The following is a 19,361-nucleotide window of genomic DNA, read 5'->3' on the forward strand; positions in this document are numbered from 1 at the left end:
CTCCAAAATGCTCTCCCACTGAGAGACCTGACACCTGACCAGGGTCATTTCCCAGTATCAGATCAAGTACAGCCTCTCCTCTTGTAGGCTTCTCTACATATTGTATCAGGAAACCCTCTTAGAACACAGCTAACAAACTCCACCCCATCTAAACCCCTTGCTCTAGGGAGATGCCAATCAATATTTCGTAAATTAAAATCTCCCACCATGACAACCCTGTTACTATTACACCCTTCCAGAATCTGTCTCCCTATCTGCTCCTCGATGTCCCTGTTACTATTGTGTGGTCTATAAAAAACATCCTGTAGAGTTATTGACCTCTTCCTGTTTCTAACTTTCACCCAGAGATCAGTAGACTATCCCTCCACGTCTTCCTCCTTTTCTGCAGCCGTGACACTATCTCTGATCAGCAGTGCCACGCCCCCACCTCTTTTGCCTCCCTGTCTTTTCTGAAACATCTAAAACCTGGCAATCTAAGTAACCATTCCTGGCCCTGAGCCATCCAAGTCTCTGTAATGGCTAGAATATCATAGCTCCAAGTACTGATCCATGCTCTAAGCTCATCCGCTTTGTTCATGATGATCATCTGAAAACTTTGCAACAAAGGCATCAATCATTGACATATAATGTAAAAAGGAATGGGTCTGAACACAGACCCTGTGGAACACCACTGGTCACCAGAAGTCAAGAAAAGGATCCATCCTGCCAATCAGCCACTGCTTTGTCCATGCTAGAATCTTTCCCATAACACCATGGGCTTGTAGCTTGTTAAGCAGTCTCATGTGTGGCAATTTGTCAAAGGCTTTCTGAAAATATAAGTACACAACATCAACACAATCTCCTTTGTCTATCCTGCTTGTTATTTCTTCAAAGAATTCCAACACATTTGTCAGAAACCATGATCACTACGGCCTACTTTATCATATGCCTCCAAATTCCCTGAGAGACCTCAGCTTTAATAATCCACTCCAACATCTACCCAACCACTGAGGTCAGACTAATTGGCCTATAATTTCCTTTCTTCTGCCTTTCTCACTTCTTGAAGAGTGGAGGAAAATTTGTAACTTTCCAGTCTTCTGGAACCATTCCAGAATCTAGTGATTCTTGAAAGATCATTATTAATGCATCCGCAATCTCTTCAGCCGCCTCTTTCAGAACCCTAGGGTGTACACCATCTAGTCCAGGAGACTTATCTACCTTCAGACCTTTCAGTTTCTCAAGAATTTACTCCCTAGTAATGGTATCTTCACACACTTCATGACCCCACCCCTGACACCTGAAACTTCCATCATACTGCTTATGTCTTCCACAGTGAAGACTGATGCAAAATACTTCTTCAGTTTGTCCACCATTTCCTTGTCCCCCATTGTTAACTCTCCGGCATAGTTCTCCAGAGCTCTGATATCCACTCTCGCCTCTCTTTTACACTTTACATATCTGAAGAAACTTTTGGTATCTTTAATATTATTGGCTAGCTTACTTTTGTATTCCATCTTAACCTCTTAATAACATTTTTAATTGCCTTCTGTTGGTTTTTAATACCTTCCCAACCCTTTAACTTCCCACTAATCTTTGCTGTCTCTTTGGCTTTTATGTTAGCTTTGACTTCTCTTGTTAGTCATGGTTGTATCACCTTGCCTTTAGAATACATCTTCCTCTTTGCAATGTATATATCCCGTGCCTTCTGAACTATCCAGAAATTCCAGCCATTGCTGCTCTGCCATTGGCCCTGCCAGTGTTCGTTTCCAAACAATTCTGGCCAACTCCTCTCTCACGCCTCCGTAATTCCTTTGCTCCACTGTAATACTGAATTATCTGACTTTAGCATCTCCTCAAATTTCAGGGTGAATTCGATCAGATTTTGAACACTGCCCCTAATGGTTCTTTTACCTTAAGGTTTCTAATCAATTCCAGTTCATAGAACCATAGAACACTACAGCACAGAAAACAGGTCCTTCGGCCCTTCTAGTCTGTGCCGAAACATTATTCCACTAGTCCCATTGACCTGCACCCAGTCCATAACCATCCAGCCCTCTCCCATCCATGTACCTATCCAATTTATTCTTAAAACTTAAGAGTGAGCCCGCATTTACAAGTCACATGGCTCATTCCACACTCCCATCACTCTCTGAGTGAAGTTGTTCCCCCTAAACCTTTCCCCTTTCACCCTAAAGCCATGTCCTCTCGTATTTATCTCTCCTAATCTGTGGAAAGAGCCTATTTACATTTACTCTGTCTATACCCCTCATAATTTTGTAAACCTCTATCAAATCTTCCCTCATTCTTCTACGCTTCAAGGAATAAAGTCTTAACCTGTACAATCTTTCCCTGTAACTCAACTCCTGAAGACCCAGCAACATCCTAGTAAATCTTCTCTGCACTCTTTCAATCTTACTGATATCCTTCCTATAGTTAGGTGACCAGAATTGTACACAGTACTCCAAATTTGGCCTCACCAATATCTTATACAACCTCGCCATAACATCCCAACTCCTATACTCAATACCTTGATTTATGAACGCCAGGATGCCAAAAGCCTTCTTTACAATGCTGTCTACCTGTGATGCCACTTTCAGGGAATTATGTATCTCAACTCCCAGATCTCTTTGTTCCTCCGCACTTCTCATTGCCCTACCATTTACTGTGTGTGTCCTACCTTGATTTGTCCTTCCAAATTGGAACACCTCACACTTGTCTGCATTAAATTCCATCTGCTGCCTTCTGGCCCACTCCTCCAGTTGGTCCAGATCCCTCTGCAAGCTTTGAAAGCACAACACCCAGTCCAGAATAGTTGATCCTCTAGTGGGCTCAACCACAAGCCACTCTGAAAAGCCGTCTTGTAGGCTCTCTAGAAATTTCCCCTCCTGTAATCCAACACCAACCTGATTTTTCCAATCTACCTGCATATTGAAATCCTCCATGATTATTGTAACATTGCCCCTTTGGCGTGCATTTCTATCTCCCACTGTAATTCACAGGCCACAACCTTACTACTGTTTGGAAGTCTGAATTCAACTCCCATCAGTGTCTTTTTAGCATTGCAGTTCCTTAGCTCTATCCACAATGATGCTACATGTTCCAGCCCTCTGTCACCTCTTTCTAATAATTTGATTTCATTTTTTTTTAACTAACAAAGTAACGCCACCCCCTCCACCTTCTTTTCGATACAATGTGCATTCTATGGACATCAAGCTTTCAGTCATGATTCCGTGATAGTTACAACATCATACCTGCCAATTTGCAACTGTACTGGAAGTTCATCTCCCTTATTCCATATACTGCATGCATTCTGATACAAAACCTTCAATCATGTATTCACCCTTTTCAATTTTGTTGCACCATGCTCAGTTTTGATTCCTAACTTTGTCTGAGGTCTTACCAACATCTGCCCCCACAACATCTCCACCAACTGTTCTGGCACTCTGGTTCCCATCCCCCTGCAACTCTAGTGTAAACCTCACCATGCAGCATTAACAAACCTTACCACTAGGATATTAGTCCCCCTCCAGTTCAGGTGCAAACTGTCCCTTCCATAAAGGTCCCACCTGGAAGGGAGACCAGTGATCCAAAAATCATGTCCTCCATCCTACACCAGCTCCTTCGCCATGTATTCAACTGTATAATCTTCCTAGTTTTAGCCTCACTAGCACACGGCATGGGTAGCAATCCTGAGATCAAAACCCTGGAGATCCTGCCCTTTAACTTAACACCTAACTTCCTGAAATCCCTATGCAGAACCTCGTAACTCATCCTACCCATGTCACTTGTACCTACATGGACCAGGACTTCTGGCTATTCACACTCCCACTTGAGGATGCCGAGGACTCGATCCCAGATATCCCAGACCCTGGCATCCGGGAGGCAACAGATCATCCTGGAATCCCGACCTCACTTACAGAACCTTCTGTCTGTTCCCCGAACTAACGAATCCCCTATCACCACAGTGTACCTCTTCTCCCCCTCTTCCCTTCAGAGTCACAGAGGCAGACTCAGTGCCAGAGACCCGACCACTGTGATTTTGCTCTGTTAGGTCATCTCCTCCGACAGTATCCAAAGTGATATACCTGTTGCTGAGGGGATGGCCACAGGGGTAATCTGCACTGCTCCTTAATCCCTTTCCCCTTCCTGACTGTCACCCAGTTTCCTGTATGCAGCACCTTGGGTGTAAATACCTCTCTATCTGTCCTATCTATCACCCCTTCAGCCTGCTGAATGATCTGGAGTTCATCCAATTCCAACTCCAACTCCTTAATGCAGTTTGTTAGAAGCTGCAGCTGGATGCACTTCTCGCAGTTGTAGTCATCATGGACACTGGAGGCCTCTCTGCCTTCCCACATCTCGCAAGAGGATCATTCCACTATCCTGCCTGTCATCTCAACCCAGTTGAGCAGATATAAAGAAAAGAAGGAAAAAACTTGAGCTTTTCTTTTCTTTGTTTTGTCTGAGTGAAGTCTCTCTTCGCTGAAGCCTCGAAGAGCTAAAGCCTCAAGATCCACCACTCTGACTATGTCCACTCAGATGACGGCCAGTTTGACGATTGTATTTCTTTCCATGGACTTCTTTTGATTAATTTCTGGAGTTACAAAACATAACAATGGCAATGAGGAAGTTATAAACAAACCTGAGATGACTACCCACCTGTGGAAGTGCAGCAAGATGCTTGAGTAAAGTGCCAGAGATGTATGGGAAGTGCCAGAGATAGTCGAGTTTAAAAAAAACACGAAAATTAACTAATTCACAGGTTCACGAACACTGAGTACTGGGTGATAGTAATCATAAATTTAAAAAAAGCAGAAATTGTTGGAAGGACAAACCAAGGTAGAACATACAGGGTTCTCAAGGGATATTGCAACTCTGATAAAGAAGAGGGAGTTGTATGAAATGTATAGGAAACAGCGGGTAAATCAGGTGCTTGAGGAGTATAAGAAATGCAAGAAAATACTTAAGAAAGAAATCAGGAGGGCTAAAAGAAGACATGAGGTTGCCTTGGCAGTCAAAGTGAAGGATAATACAAAGAGCTTTTACAAGTATATTAAGAGCAAAAGGATTGTAAGGGATAAAATTGGTCCTCTTGAAGATCAGAGTGGTCGGCTTTGTGCAGAACCAAAGGAAATGGGGGAGATCTTAAATAGGTTTTTTGCGTCTGTATTTACTAAGGAAGCTGGCATGAAATCTATGGAATTAAGGGAATCAAGTAGTGAGACCATGGAAACTGTACAGATTGAAAAGGAGGAGGTGCTTGCTGTCTTGAGGAAAATTAAAGTGGATAAATCTCCGGGACCTGACAGGGTGTTCCCTCGGACCTTGAAGGAGACTAGTGTTGAAATTGCGGGGGCCCTGGCAGAAATATTTAAAATGTCGCTGTCTACGGGTGAAGTGCCGGAGGATTGGAGAGTGGCTCATGTTGTTCCGTTGTTTAAGAAAGGATCGAAAAGTATTCCGGGAAATTATAGGCTGGTGAGTTTAACGTCAGTAGTAGGTAAGTAATTGGAGGGAGTACTAAGAGACAGAATCTACAAGCATTTGGATAGACAGGGACTTATTAGGGAGAGTCAATATGGCTTTGTGCGTGGTAGGTCATGTTTGACCAATCTGTCGGAGTTTGTCGAGGAGGTTACCAGGAAAGTGGATGAAGGGAAGGCAGTGGATATTGTCTACATGGACTTCAGTAAGGCCTTTGACAAGGTCCCGCATGGGAGGTTAGTTAGGAAAATTCAGTCGCTAGGTATACATGGAGAGGTGGTAAATTGGATTAGACATTGGCTCGATGGAAGAAGCCAGAGAATGGTGGTAGAGAATTGCTTCTCTGAGTGGAGGCCTGTGACTAGTGGTGTGCCACAGGGATCAGTGCTGGGTCCATTGTTATTTGTCATCTATATCAATGATCTGGATGATAAAGTGGTAAATTGGATCAGCAACTTTGCTGATGATACAAAGATTGGAGGTGTAGTAGACAGTGAGGAAGGTTTTCAGAGCCTGCAGAGGGACTTGGACCAGCTGGGAAAATGGGCTGAAAAATGGCAGATGGAGTTTAATACTGACAAGTGTGAGGTATTGCACGTTGGAAGGACAAACCAACGTAGAACATACAGGGTTAATGGTAAGGCACTGAGGAGTGCAGTAGAACAGAGGGATCTGGGAATACAGATACAGAATTCCCTAAAAGTGGCGTCACAGGTAGATAGGGTCGTAAAGAGAGCTTTTGATACATTGGCCTTTATTAATCAAAGTATTGAGTATAAGAGCTGGAATGTTATGATGAGGTTGTATAAGGCATTTGGTGAGGCCGAATCTGGAGTATTGTGTTCAGTTTTGGTCATCAAATTACAGGAAGGATATAAATAAGGTTGAAAGAGTGCAGAGAAGGTTTACAAGGATGTTGCCGGGACTTGAGAAACTCAGTTACAGAGAAAGGTTGAATAGGTTAGGACTTTATTCCCTGGAGCGTAGAAGAATGAGGGGAGATTTGATAGAGGTATATAAAATTATGATGGGTATAGATAGAGTGAATGCAAGCAGGCTTTTTCCACTGAGGCAAGGGGAGAAAAAAACCAGTGGACATGGGTTAAGGGTGAGGGGGGAAATGTTTAAAGGGAACATTAGGGGGGGACTTCTTCACCTAGAGAGTGGTGGGAGTATGGAATGAGCTGCCAGACGAGGTGGTAAATGCGGGTTCTTTTTTAACATTTAAGAATAAGTTGAACAGATACATGGATGGGAGGTGTATGGAGGGATATGGTCCGTGTGCAGGTCAGTGGGACTAGGCAGAAAATGGTTCAGCACAGCCAAGAAGGACCAAAAGGCCTGTTTCTGTGCTGTAGTTTCTATGGTTTCTATGATTTCTAAATGGCTGGCTCGATCAGAAAGACAGACACAGTTGAGTGGCAACGAAAACTTGCTGCCATATATAGGACTAATTGAGCAGTATTTTGAAGCAAGTGAAATAGCAAATGAGAACCGAGTGCCAGTTTTGCTGAGTGTAATAGGTGGAAAAGCATACAGTTTGCTTAGAAGACAAAATTAGCTTTGCAAATATTGTGAAAACAATGTAGGAACATTTAGAACCAAAATCATTGCTGATTGCAAAACACTCTAGGTTTCATAAATGGAATCATAAGGAATGGGAGAGTATCATCATGCATGGCTGAATTCAAGAGATTGTCTAAGCATTGTCAGTTCAGTGATGGGCTTAATGATGGACTGAAAGATTGTTTAGTTTGTGGAAATTACAAGAAAACATTCAAAAACAGCTCCTAATTGGCGGGAGGAGAAGATGGCGGCGCGACACAGCTCGCAGCAGCCACTCCGGTGAATGATGTCTGTTATCTGTCAAGAAGGGTGCCGTGCACAATCCTGATTTGATGGAGACAGACGTGAGAGCACAGAGGAACATCTGTGAAACTTCTGAAATGCCTGCTTCGCTGCCGTGCTACTGTGTGATCCAGAATCACCGGAGGGGAAGGCCCCGAGTCCTCGGCTTTGCTTGTTGCTCAGCAGCCGGGGTGGGGGCGAAGCACTCGGCAGAGATGGTGCTCGGTGCTCGGTGTCGGAGGCTCGAAGTTTTCGGACGGACTCAGAGTCGGCTGCGGTCGGGTGCTTCCAATGCATCGACAACTTTGCAGTGCTTGGAGGTTCATGGCAGGGTTAGTTTCTCCCTTCTACCATCTGCGTGAGATGATGGGGCTATCGGGACTTGAGACTTTATTTTACCGTGCCCATGGTCTGCTCTTTATCAAATTACGGTATTGTTTTGTACTGTTGTAACTATATGTTATAATTATGTGGTTTTGTCAGTTTTAGTCTTGGTTTGTCCTGTGTTTCTGTGATATCTTTCTGGAGGAACAATGTATCATTTTTTAATGCATGCATTTCTAAATGACAATAAACGAGGACTGAGTGTCCTCATAATCTAATCTCATCTAATCGCAACTCAAATTTAAAAGAGCTCACATTTGAAATTGAGGGAAACCACAGACAGAGACAGAGTCAGGAATGAAAATGATAATGAACAAAATTGCAATTTCTAAACAGAAATCTGTCTGGCAGAATGAAGTGTGTTACCGTTGTGATGGAGCTCACATAGACCAATACAGGTTTGAAGCGGAAAATGCAATAAAGTAGAACACAAAAAAAGAGCATGTCGGGCAGACAAAAATAAATGCACTGCACAGGGTAGAGAGAAAGATAAAAAAGTCAAGCTGCAGTTTCAAAAAAAAACACTAATCTGAACGTTGCTGATGAAACAACTGATAATGATCCAGGACTGAGTAGCCTTGAGAGTTACAATGTGAAATCTAACTATGGCTTAGACCAGAAGTGAATGGCAAGTTAATTAAAATAGAATTGGATGTTGCTTGGCTGTTTTAGTCATTGCACAAAATGAGTTTGAACAGCATTTCAGAGACACTGAACTGAAGCCTGCAGGTATCCAATTAAGAACTTATACTGAAGAAGATAGCTCCAGTGGAAATGACATTTGTAACTGAAATACAACAACCAATAAGCCACATTGAGCTTGTATGTGGTAAAAACAGGAGTGCCGACATTGTGGGGGTCATGACTGGCTAAGACAACTGCGACCTGATTGGAGATCCGCCCACAATTCCATGCCACATTCCCTGTAACAGGGCCAACTGAAAATGATTTAGGAAAGGTACTGGATGATGCCACAGCAAGGATGGTGGTGAAAAATTCAAACACATCAAGGGTGAAATAGTGTTAAATGAAAATGCCACACCAAATCTTTACAAACCTCGTCCGATTCCTTACACCATCCATGATAAAGTAGCAGTTCAGCTGGATTTCATAGAGACTGAAGGAATTCTTTCCAAGGTTGACTGGAGCCCATGGGCAACACTAGTGGCCCCAGTGGCCAAGACAAATAAGTCTGTCATGACCTATGGTGATCTTAAGGTCACCATCAACCCAGTACTGAAAGTAGATCAATACCCACTGCCCAGTACAGAGGATATTTTTGCAATCCTTTCTAGAGGGAAACAGTGGAGAAGGAAGGAGAGACCAAAGTGTCTCTCACCATAAATACTCACAGAGGCCTTTATCATTATAACAGGCTTATTTTTGGAGTAGTCAAGCAGAAAGTCAGGAACCAGTCGTTTCAAGGTTGCCCAGGCACTCAGGGTTACCTGGATGACATCACTGTTAAGGGTAAAGATCTCAAGGAGCACCTCCAAAATCTCAAACTGCGTTAAAAAGATTAGAAGATTATGGGCTCATAGCACAACACAACAAGAATGAATTCTTTAAACCAAGCATCACCTACCATGGTCACCACATACCTACTGACGCAGAAGGATTACACAAGTTTGCTGAGAAAATTCAAACAGTGGTAGATGCCCCAAAGCTAAAGTACATGTCACAGCTGCGATCAATTACTATAACTGATTTCTGCCAAACCCGGCTACTGTGCTCTATCCCTTGAACTTATTACTGTGGATCAGGAAAAAATGGGCAAAGCAGTATGAGGTGGCTTTCCAAAAGACAAAGGAAATGACGACGTCGGACACCGTACTCACACATTATGATGTACATGGCCCTGTGAAGCTTGCCTGTTGTGCCTTGCCTTATGGTACGTCCAATCATGTCACATGTTATGATTGATGGAAATGAATGCCCCCATAGCCTTTACATTACATTCCCTTACTGCTGCAAAAAAAATTTATAAATACAGATTGACAGAATCTGGTTTGCAGTGCAAAACATTTCAACCAGTACTTGTATGGGAAAGTTTACCCTCATTACTGATCATCAATCACTAGTGTTCCTTTCAATCCACGGAAGGGTGTTCCACTGCGAGTTGTAGCACAAATGTAGGGATGGGCTCTGTTTCTTTGAAGACACAATTGCAAGATTGAATTCAAGAGGACAACTAATCATGCAAATGATGATAGACTGTCCCATTTCCATTGGGAAAAGAAAATGCCTGAAATATTTTGGAAAAGAGGACGTTCCCCTTGACGTATTCTCCCCATTATTAAAAGCAAATCTTAAGTCTTCCTATTAAGGCAGAGATGATCCAAACAGAAACCAGAAAAGATCCCACACTGTCTCAGGTCCAAATGGCAACCCAAAATGACTAGAATGTGCAGCAGAAACTCCAGTTCTGCCATTTTTACCAGCACCAGGAAGAACTTGCCCCTTGACGGACATTAACTTATGTGGGGACTGAGAGTTGTTGTACCATCCGAACTGAGAATTAAAGTGTTGCAGACATGACCAAAATAAAAGCTTCGGCTTAAAGCTTTGTCTCCTAGGTCAGCAGATCGAGCAGCTTACCGTGCATTGTTTGGGATGCCAGCACATCCGGAAGGTGCCAAGAGTAGCACCTCTCCATCCCTAGGAGTGGCATGTATTGTGGCAGAGGATTCATGTGAATTTTGCCAGACCGCTTATAGACAAAAATATCTTGGTCGTAGTGGATGAAGCTACAAAGTGGCCAGAAATGTTTCCAATAGCCTCCACTATACCCTTGTACATTGCTAATATTTTGAGAAGCCTCTTCTCAAGGACCAGTGTTCAAGAACACTTAGTTGGTGATAATGGAGCACAGCTTGTTGTGGCTCAGTGTCAGTCATTTCTGAAAATGAATGGAATAAGACATTTTACATCTGCACCATACCACCCAGCTACAAATAGCTCAGCAGAAAGGTTTGTCCAGAGACTAAAAGAACACACTGTGAGCAATGTCAGCAGAATGCATTACATTAACATTAAACCAGAAGCTCACCAATTTCCTTCTTGCATATCACAGTGCTGCACACTGCACAGCCACAACTCATCAGTTAATGCTATTGCTGGGTAGGCCCTTGAGTTCACCCTTGGATCACTTCTCACCCAATCTTAGAATGAGCATGCAGGACAAACAGCTGAGACAAATTTAGAGGTCGTCAAGCAAGGAGATTCGATGTTTCACTCCTGGATACACATTCCTGGCGAGGGACTACAGAGGTGATCAGAAGTGCGTACTTGGAAAGATTAAGGACAGAACTGGACCCCTCTCCTAGACAGTGGATGTTGTGCCTGATGTCATCTGGACATGACACATTGATCAGTTGAGGAGAGGAGAGGCGAGTCAATTATTGGAGAAGAAAGGAGCCTGAACTACTTCCTGCAGTCCCAGAGTCATCTCTTACAACCACCGTGAACCAGAGATTACTTCACAGCCACAAACCTCACCTGCTGAACAGAGAGACACCACCCCATCTGTCAGGGTAGACGCTACCCACAGGAGTAAGAAATCCTGCACAGCAATTAAATCTTCAGACCTGAATGGGGCAATTTAAAATTTATTATGCTATGGATGCTTATTTAGTAGATGTATTTTATAGTATATTGCATATATGTTGAGATGTATTCTATATTGAGTTGGTTTACAGTTAAGCAGGGAGAAGTGTTGAGTACTTAATATCTTAGTAATATTTGAGTAAAATTGTAAATATATTGTTTGATTAAGCATTCTTAGTTGTTTACAGCAATCATTATGGGTTATATGTAAAAGTATGTGAACTGCATACATCATTACACTACCTCATCATATTTTCACATCTTGCTGAAGTAAAAATGAAACTAGACATGTGTTATCCCTGGCTCTCCCTTGCTTTTCTTTAGATTAATTTCTGGAATTATTTTCCTTATTGAGGATTGCTTCTAAATTGGACAGGACAGTGTATTACAAACGGCTAGAGTTCAGGAATGAGCTTTTTGCAAATTCAGTTTTATTTTCACGTTTCTCTTTTCAATCTATCCAATGTCATTTTTAGACTGTCCAGAGATGCAGGAGACAGTTAAGCCACAGAGCTGAGCAGCAGATGTGATGTGATCTAAAGTTGGGTTTGTTGTGGCCCACATACTTGCCTTGTTCCGAACAGCTCCTCACACAACCCACTCCTTTCTTGCTGTAAGACAAGTATGGCAACCCAGCTACCACTTAATCTGACTCATGGCACAGAGTTGATGCCAGTGTGATTGACTGCTGTAGTTGTGTTGCCTGAAATGCAGCTACATATTACTGTAAAGTACAACCTGCAGACAGGATAGAGGGACAGTTACTTCATACCTCAGCTCTCAATTCTGCTAGTTTTTTGTCCATGCTTGTCCGAGCTCCCAACTCATCTTCCAAGTCTTCCGAAATCCGACCCAACTCATCCTGATGCACTTCCTTTAAGATGTTCAGCTAAAAATCAGAAACAAGTTGTTAACAGACAGGAGATAAATCCCAGCTGGAAAAAGATTACAAATTACTAACAGGAGGCAAAATGATGGCATCATTGCACATACAGAAAATGATAAAGAGATATATTGCTTGCTGCAGAGCAGTTGGGCAAGAAAATAAAGACAAGCAGGAGATAACAACACATCTCATTTTTTAATGGTGATTTTAAATTAAATTTGGAGAAAGCCTGAAGATAACACATTGTATTAATCAGTGAATCTAGAAGAGGCCTTGCTACATTTGATTTCGTAAAGAATAATTGCCAGATGTCAGATAGGCACATACAAAACAACAAGATTCATCAGGAGTGATCGTCGCCACGGTGACACAAGGCCAATCTGCTGCCATTCTGTACCATGACACTGCAGCAGCACACGATGGTGGACTTATTTTAAGTAGAGACAGGAACCATCTTAGATAGATATAGATTAGATAGGCAGATGATCTTAGATATGTATAGAACAGATTCTGGCAAAGTTCCAGGGGACCGGAAAATCGCAAATGTCACTCCACTTTTGCAAGAAGATGGTGAATCTGTGGAATTTGTTGTTACAGGCAGTTGTGGAAGCCAGGCATTGGGTATATTTAAGGTGGAGGTTGATAGGCTCTTGATTAGTCAGACCTTGAAAGGTTACAAGGAGAAGGCAAGAGAACGGGGTTGAGTGGTAAATGGTTCAGACATGTTGAAACAGCAGAGTGAGCTTGATGGGCTGAGTGGCCTAATTCTGCTCCTATGTCTTATGGTCTTAGCTTAGAATTCAAATAAAACATCAGTTTCTCATCAAACATTTTTTGTTATTTGATCCACACTGATAAACCGAACGAGTCCAGCAATCTGACAGCAGGTCCAACACAGCTCTTGGTAAAATACGAATTACATTTTTCTGCACTCTCCAAACTCATTTCAACAATAAGTCCAACCAGTGGTCTGGGAGGATACGAGCAAGAAGATGAAGTACATAATGGGATTGGACGAGTGAAGAAACACAAATTACAGACAGAGAGATGACAAGAAATGAAGAAGAGAAGAAAAGGAAATAAGATTGGGAAGTGGGGTAAAAAGTAAAAGAATGATAATACAGTGGGCAAGCATGGAGCCAGATAAAGTGGGACTGCAGGCAAAACAGAGTAAACTTTTGAAGAGAAGTGATCTGTGTGTTAATTTCATAGCTCATGTGGCTCCTGCTTCTGAGGTTTTAGGTTGAAACGACAGGAAAATAGGTAAGATCACAGTTCTAGGATGGTGAATCTTTCCAGTCTTTGCTATTTTCTCTCCAACTATCTTTCCAGGAGCTGGAGAGAAAATGATAAGACCTTTACTCAGTGGCTTAGACAAGAGGAGAGTGTGTTGGTGTCAGAGCCCTACAGAAATCGGGGGAGAGAGGATAAAAGGAGAAGATTCAGACAACTGAGGTATTTTTGGGCTGCGCAGCCACGCAAAGTGTCAGCATCCAAAGCCTATCGAAGCTAGGAGTGTGTGAGTATAAAAAAAAAGAGTAGTCTCACATAAAGCCAGTCGATTTATAGCAGCTCAGATGAGAGGAGTGTGTGTCGGTGTCAGAGACCAACAGAAGCTAGGAGAGAGAGGATAAAAGGAGCATATTCGGGCAAGGCCAAATATTTGGGGCTGTGGTGGTATGGAAAATGTCTGCGTCAGAGGCCTAACCTCAGTTGCATTGGGTAGGCCTAAGCAGAGCGGCCATCGTCAGAATGTGCCAGTGATAAGAGTGTGAAGACTTAGGCTTAACAGGCTTCAGCGTGAACAGGTGGAGGCAAAGTTAAGAAGAGGCAAACCTTTTGTCTCTTTTGGTGTAGAGCAGTCAGGAAGGAATGCCCCTCCAGTCAGACGTAGGAATTCAGGGCACCCGATGCATACTGGCACAAATGATATAGACAGAAAAGGGGATAGCCAATGCAATGACTATATAGAGTCAGGAAAGAGGTGAAGAGAAGGACCTCCAAAGTTGTAATTTCTGGATTATTCCCTGTGCTGCGGGCTAGTTCAGGTTGCAATGGTGTGATAGCATGGATGAATGAGTGGCTACTGAAATAGTACACAGGACAGGAATTCAACTTCTTGGATTATTGGAACCTTTTCTGGGGAGGGGCTGACCTGTACAGGTGGGGAAGGGTTGCACCTGAATTGGGGGGGGACCAATATCCTGGCCACAAGATTTGCTGATGATACTCGGGCAGATTAAACTAGTTTTGCAGGGGGAGGGAACCAAAGCCCCGGGTCAGTAAGGGGAGGATTGGACCAGAAGATAGATGTCTGAGAAGGTACTCAAAGGCAAAACTGAAGTAACAGGTGTACGCCCTGGTAAAGGTTTCACTGCTAATGTTGTAGAGTATTTCATGTAATGATCTTTTTGTAGAAGCAGTGTTTGGGTTATGGTTACAGATAACGGGTGCTTCAGGATGTGAGCCATCCAATCAGGGGAGCGGTGTTTTTTTGTGTGCCTGACACCAGGGTGAGCTTTGAGCTTTGTTCATCTGGAGCTAAAGAGAGAAAACGCTGGAGAGAACCGATCGTAGGATTTGATCTGGTGGGGACCGGGATTCAATGGAGCGAGGTCCAGGAGTCCACGGAAGATCAGCGAATGTGACTTTTGGAAGAGCTGAGCTCCACCCTATCCACATTTGACTGTTTAATTATAATGGGCCCTTTTTGTTATTTTTCCTTTCTTTTCTTTACTAACCCTTTAATTAATATTCATAAATATATTTCCTTTAATTGTATGCAGTGAGTGGTCTGTTATTTCCTGGCAACGAGTTGTAACAGGGCAGCAGATCACACAGCATTCACATAACTGGGCTTGGGGGTGGGAGAGATCCCAGTCTGACGGATTTGCCAACCCCGGAGTGTGTATTCCCCAGACGTACTGGCCCGAGAACAGAGGGTCTTTCGGTGCCGAGTTGGGAGACTGCCAGCGAGGGCGTGCAAGCCGGTTCCAGAGACACCCAAGAAGAAAGGGGGTTCACAGGTATGATGGGTCGGATAGTTTGAAGTGTGCTTATCTTAATGCTGTAAGTATTATGCAAAAGGGTGATGAACTTAGAGCATGGATCAGTATTTGGAACTATGATATCATAGCCGTTACTGAAACTCGGTTCAAAGAGGGGCAGCAATGGGTGATTAGTGTACCAATGTTTCGATGTTTTAGAAAGCATAGAGGAGGAGGTTGGGGGGACTGGTGCACTACCAATCAGTTACAATATCACTGTTGTACTAAGAGGAAACATTATGGAAGGGTCAGACACTGAGTCCATTTGGATGGAACTCAAGAACAGGAGGGTGCAATTACACTGATGGGATTGTACTCAGACCCCCTAATAGTCAGTGGGACATTGAGGAACAGATATGTAATCAGATTAAAGAAATGTGTTAGAAATATGGTTGTTGTCATGCAAGATTTCAACTTCCCTAATATTAACCGGGACCTTCTTAGTGTAAGAGGTTCGGATGGGGCTGAATTTGATAAGTTTTTCCAGGAAGATTTCTCAAATCAGTATGTTGATGGTCCAACGAGAGGTGGGGCCATACTGGACCTGGTGTTGGGTACTGAGCCTGGTCAGTTGACTGACCTTTCAGTGGGTGAACAGTCAGGAAACAGTGACCACAACGCCATAACTGTCAGGATAGCTATGGAAGAGGATTGGCACGGTCCTTGTGGGAGAGTTTTAAACTGGAATACAGCAAATTACAAGGGCATTAGGTAGGAATTAAGAAGTGTTAATTGGAAACACCTTTTCTCTGGCAAATCTACATTAGACATGTGGAGGGTGTTTAAAGACCAATTGAACAGAGCACAGGAAAGATGTGTTCCTGTTAGAAAGAAGGACGGAGATGGAAAGTTAAGAGAACCTTAGATATCCGGAGAGGTGATGAACTTAATCAAGAATAAAACAGAGAAGTACATAAAGCTTCGGAAGTTAGGATTAAGTGAAACACATGGGAGGTATAAAGAAGCCAGAAAAGAACTAAAGAAGGGAATCAGGAGAGCCAGGAGGGGCCATGAAGAGTTCCAGGCGAGTAGGATTAAGCTGACTCCCAAGGCATTCCACGCAAACACCTGGAATAAGAGAAGAGGGTAGGACCACTCAAGGATAAAAGGGGGGAACATCCCCTTGGATGCTGAGAATGTGAGTGAGGTACTTCATGTGTACTTTGTATCAGCATTTACCAAGAGAAAAACCATGGAGGACCAGGAGATCAGTGCTGAAAGTGTATAAATACTTTAGGGTGTTTAGACGTCAGGGAGGAGGAAGTGTTGGGCCTCCTAATGAGTATTAAGGTGGATAAGTCCCCAGGGCCTGATGGGGTTTACCCCAGATTATTGAAGGAGGCAAGAGACCAGATTGCTGGGCACTTGACCAGTTTCTTTCTGTCCTGTCTAGGCACAGGTGAGCTCTCAGAGGAGTGGCAAATGGCTAATGTTGTACATCAAGTTAAGAAGGAAACGGGAAATTCCTGGGAACTATAGACTGGTGAGTCTCACGTCAGTTGTAGGAAAATTGCCGGAGAAGATTCTTGGGAATAGGATATATGATCATTTGGAAACCCATGGCCTAATTAAGGAAAGCCAGCAGGGCTTTGTGCATGGCAGGTCATGCCTTACCAACTTGATTGAGTTTTTTGACAAGATGATGAGAGAAATTGATATGGTAGGGCAGTTGGAGGGTAGTGGATGTTGTCTACATGGATTTTAGTCAGGCATTTGACAAAGTCCCTCATGGGAGGTGAATCCAGAAGATTAAGATGCATGGGATCCATCTTCTGTTTGTATTCAGAACCGGATGTGCACAGAAGACAGTGTGTAGTGATTGATGGGACTTATTCAAGCCAGAGGTCTGTAATTAGCGGATTTCTGCGGGGATGTGTGCTGGGACCTCTGCTATTTGTAATGTATATAAATGATCTGGATTAAAGTGTGGATGGGTAGGTCAGTAAGCTTGCAGATGATACCAAGATTGGTAGACCCATGGATAATGTAAAAGACTGGCAAAGAACATAGCATGATACACTGTAGATCAGTTGCAAATATGGGCTGAGAAATCACAGAAAGATGAGAGGTATTACACCCCAGCAGGGAAGATGTGAGGTGTCACACCCCAGCAGGGAAAATGCAAGGAGACAGTACATTGTTAAAGGCAAGATCCTTAACAGTGTTGATGAGCAGAGAGATCTTGGGACCCAAGATCATAGTTCCATGAAAGTGGCTACACAGGTCGATAAGAAGGCTTATGGAATGTTTGCTTTTATTAGCTAAGGCATTGAATTTAAAAGTTGGGGGTAATGTTGAAATTTTGTAAAACTCTGGTTAGGCCATATCTGGAGTATTGCATACATTTCCAGTCGTCCCACTATGGGAAGGATGTTGAGGCTTTGGAGAGGGTGCAGAAGTGGTTTATCAGGATACTGCCTCGCTTGGAGGGCATATTCTGTCACGAGAGTCATATCATGGAAAAGCACAGTCCAGAAACAAGCCCTAGTCCATGCTGAAATCATTTAAATTGCCTACTCACATTGACCTACACTGAGACGATAGCCCTCCACACCCCAACCATCCACGTACCATCCCAACTTCTCATAAATATTGAAATTGAGCTCACATGCACCACTCCTGCTGGCAGCTCATTCCACACATAAACGACCCTTTGAGTGAAAAAGTTTCCCCTCATGTTTCCCTTGAACTTTTCACCTTTCACCCTTGACCCATGATCTCTGGTTCTAGTCCCACCCAACCTCCACAGATTAATCCTAGTCTATGCCCCTCTTAATTTTGTAGACTTCTGACAAATCTCCTCTCAGTCTTCTACATTCTAAGGAATACAGCCCAAACCTATTCAATCTTTCTGATAACTCAGGTCCTCCAGACCAAGCAACATCTTTGTAAATTTGCTCCGCACTCTTTCAACCTTGCTTATATCTTTCTCGTAGGTAGGTGACCAAAACTACACACAATACTCTAAGAAGGCCTCACCAACATCTTATACAACTTCAAATTACCATCCCTTCTCCTGTACCCAATATATTAATTTATGAAGGCCATTGTGCCAAAACCTTTCTTCATGACCCTATCTACCCCTGTGACGCCACTTTCAATGAATTATGGATATGTATTCACAGATCGCTTTGTTCTGCCACACTCCTCAGTGCCCTACCGTTCACTGTGTAAGACCTATCCTGGTTGATCCTACTGCTACAAAACCTCACAATTGTCAGCATTAATTTCCATCTGCTATATCTCAGCCCAGTTATCCAGCTGATACCGATCCCTATGCAAGCCGTGAGAGCCTTCCGCACTGTCTGCTACATCCCCAATCCTGGTGTCATTCACAAATTTGCTATTCTAGTTGACCACACTGTCATTGAGACCACTGATGTAGATGACAAACAAGCAATGAGCTGGCACTGATCGCTGCAGCACACCACTAGTCACAGGCCCCCAGGCAGAGAGGCAACCATCTACTACCACTCTCTGGCTTCTCCCACAGCGTCAATGCCTAATCCAATTTACTACCTCATCCTGAGTACCAAGTGCCTGATCTTTTCTGACCAACCTCCCATAAGGGACCTTGTCACATGCCTTGCTGAAATCCATATAGACAACATCTACTGCCTTGCCTTCATCCACTTTCCTGGTAACTTAGACATAAGATATAGGAGCAGAATTAGGCCATTTGGCCCAGAGAGGCTGCTTCACCATTCTTCATCAAGCCTCATCCATTTTTCCTGGCAGTCCCAATCTCCTACCTTGCCCCCATGTTCCTTCATGCCCCGACTAATCAAGAATCTATCAACTTCTGCCTTAAATATACCCAACGACGGCCTCCACAGCTGCCTATGGCAACAAACTCCACAGATTCACCACTCTCTGGCTAAAGGGATTCCTCATCTCCATTCTAAAAGACACTCCTCTATTCTGAGGCCTCTGGTCTTAGACATGCCCACCGTAGGAAACATCCTCTCCAAATCCACTCTATCAAGGCATTTCACCATTCGATAGGCTCCAATAAGGTCACCACTCATTCTTCTGATTTTCAGTGAGTACAGCCCCAGAGCCATCAAACACTCTTCATCTGACAAGCTGTTTTGTCCTGGAATCATTCTCTGTCACGCCCACAGAAC

General features: G+C 43.3%; 1 protein-coding gene across 2 annotated transcripts in view; it reads right to left on the reverse strand.

Moving 5' to 3' along the window:
* ccdc102a (coiled-coil domain containing 102A) overlaps window positions 1-19,361 on the reverse strand; it is a 199,565-nt gene that overhangs the window by 102,287 nt on the left and 77,917 nt on the right. For both annotated transcript variants that reach the window (XM_063066583.1, XM_063066584.1), the window contains exon 6: window positions 12,074-12,190. In XM_063066583.1, coding sequence (XP_062922653.1) covers window positions 12,074-12,190 — 117 coding nt within the window. The remainder of the gene's footprint in view (window positions 1-12,073; window positions 12,191-19,361) is intronic.

This window comes from Mobula hypostoma, chromosome 14, assembly GCF_963921235.1.
Source record: "Mobula hypostoma chromosome 14, sMobHyp1.1, whole genome shotgun sequence".
NCBI classification, from domain to species: domain Eukaryota; kingdom Metazoa; phylum Chordata; class Chondrichthyes; order Myliobatiformes; family Myliobatidae; genus Mobula; species Mobula hypostoma.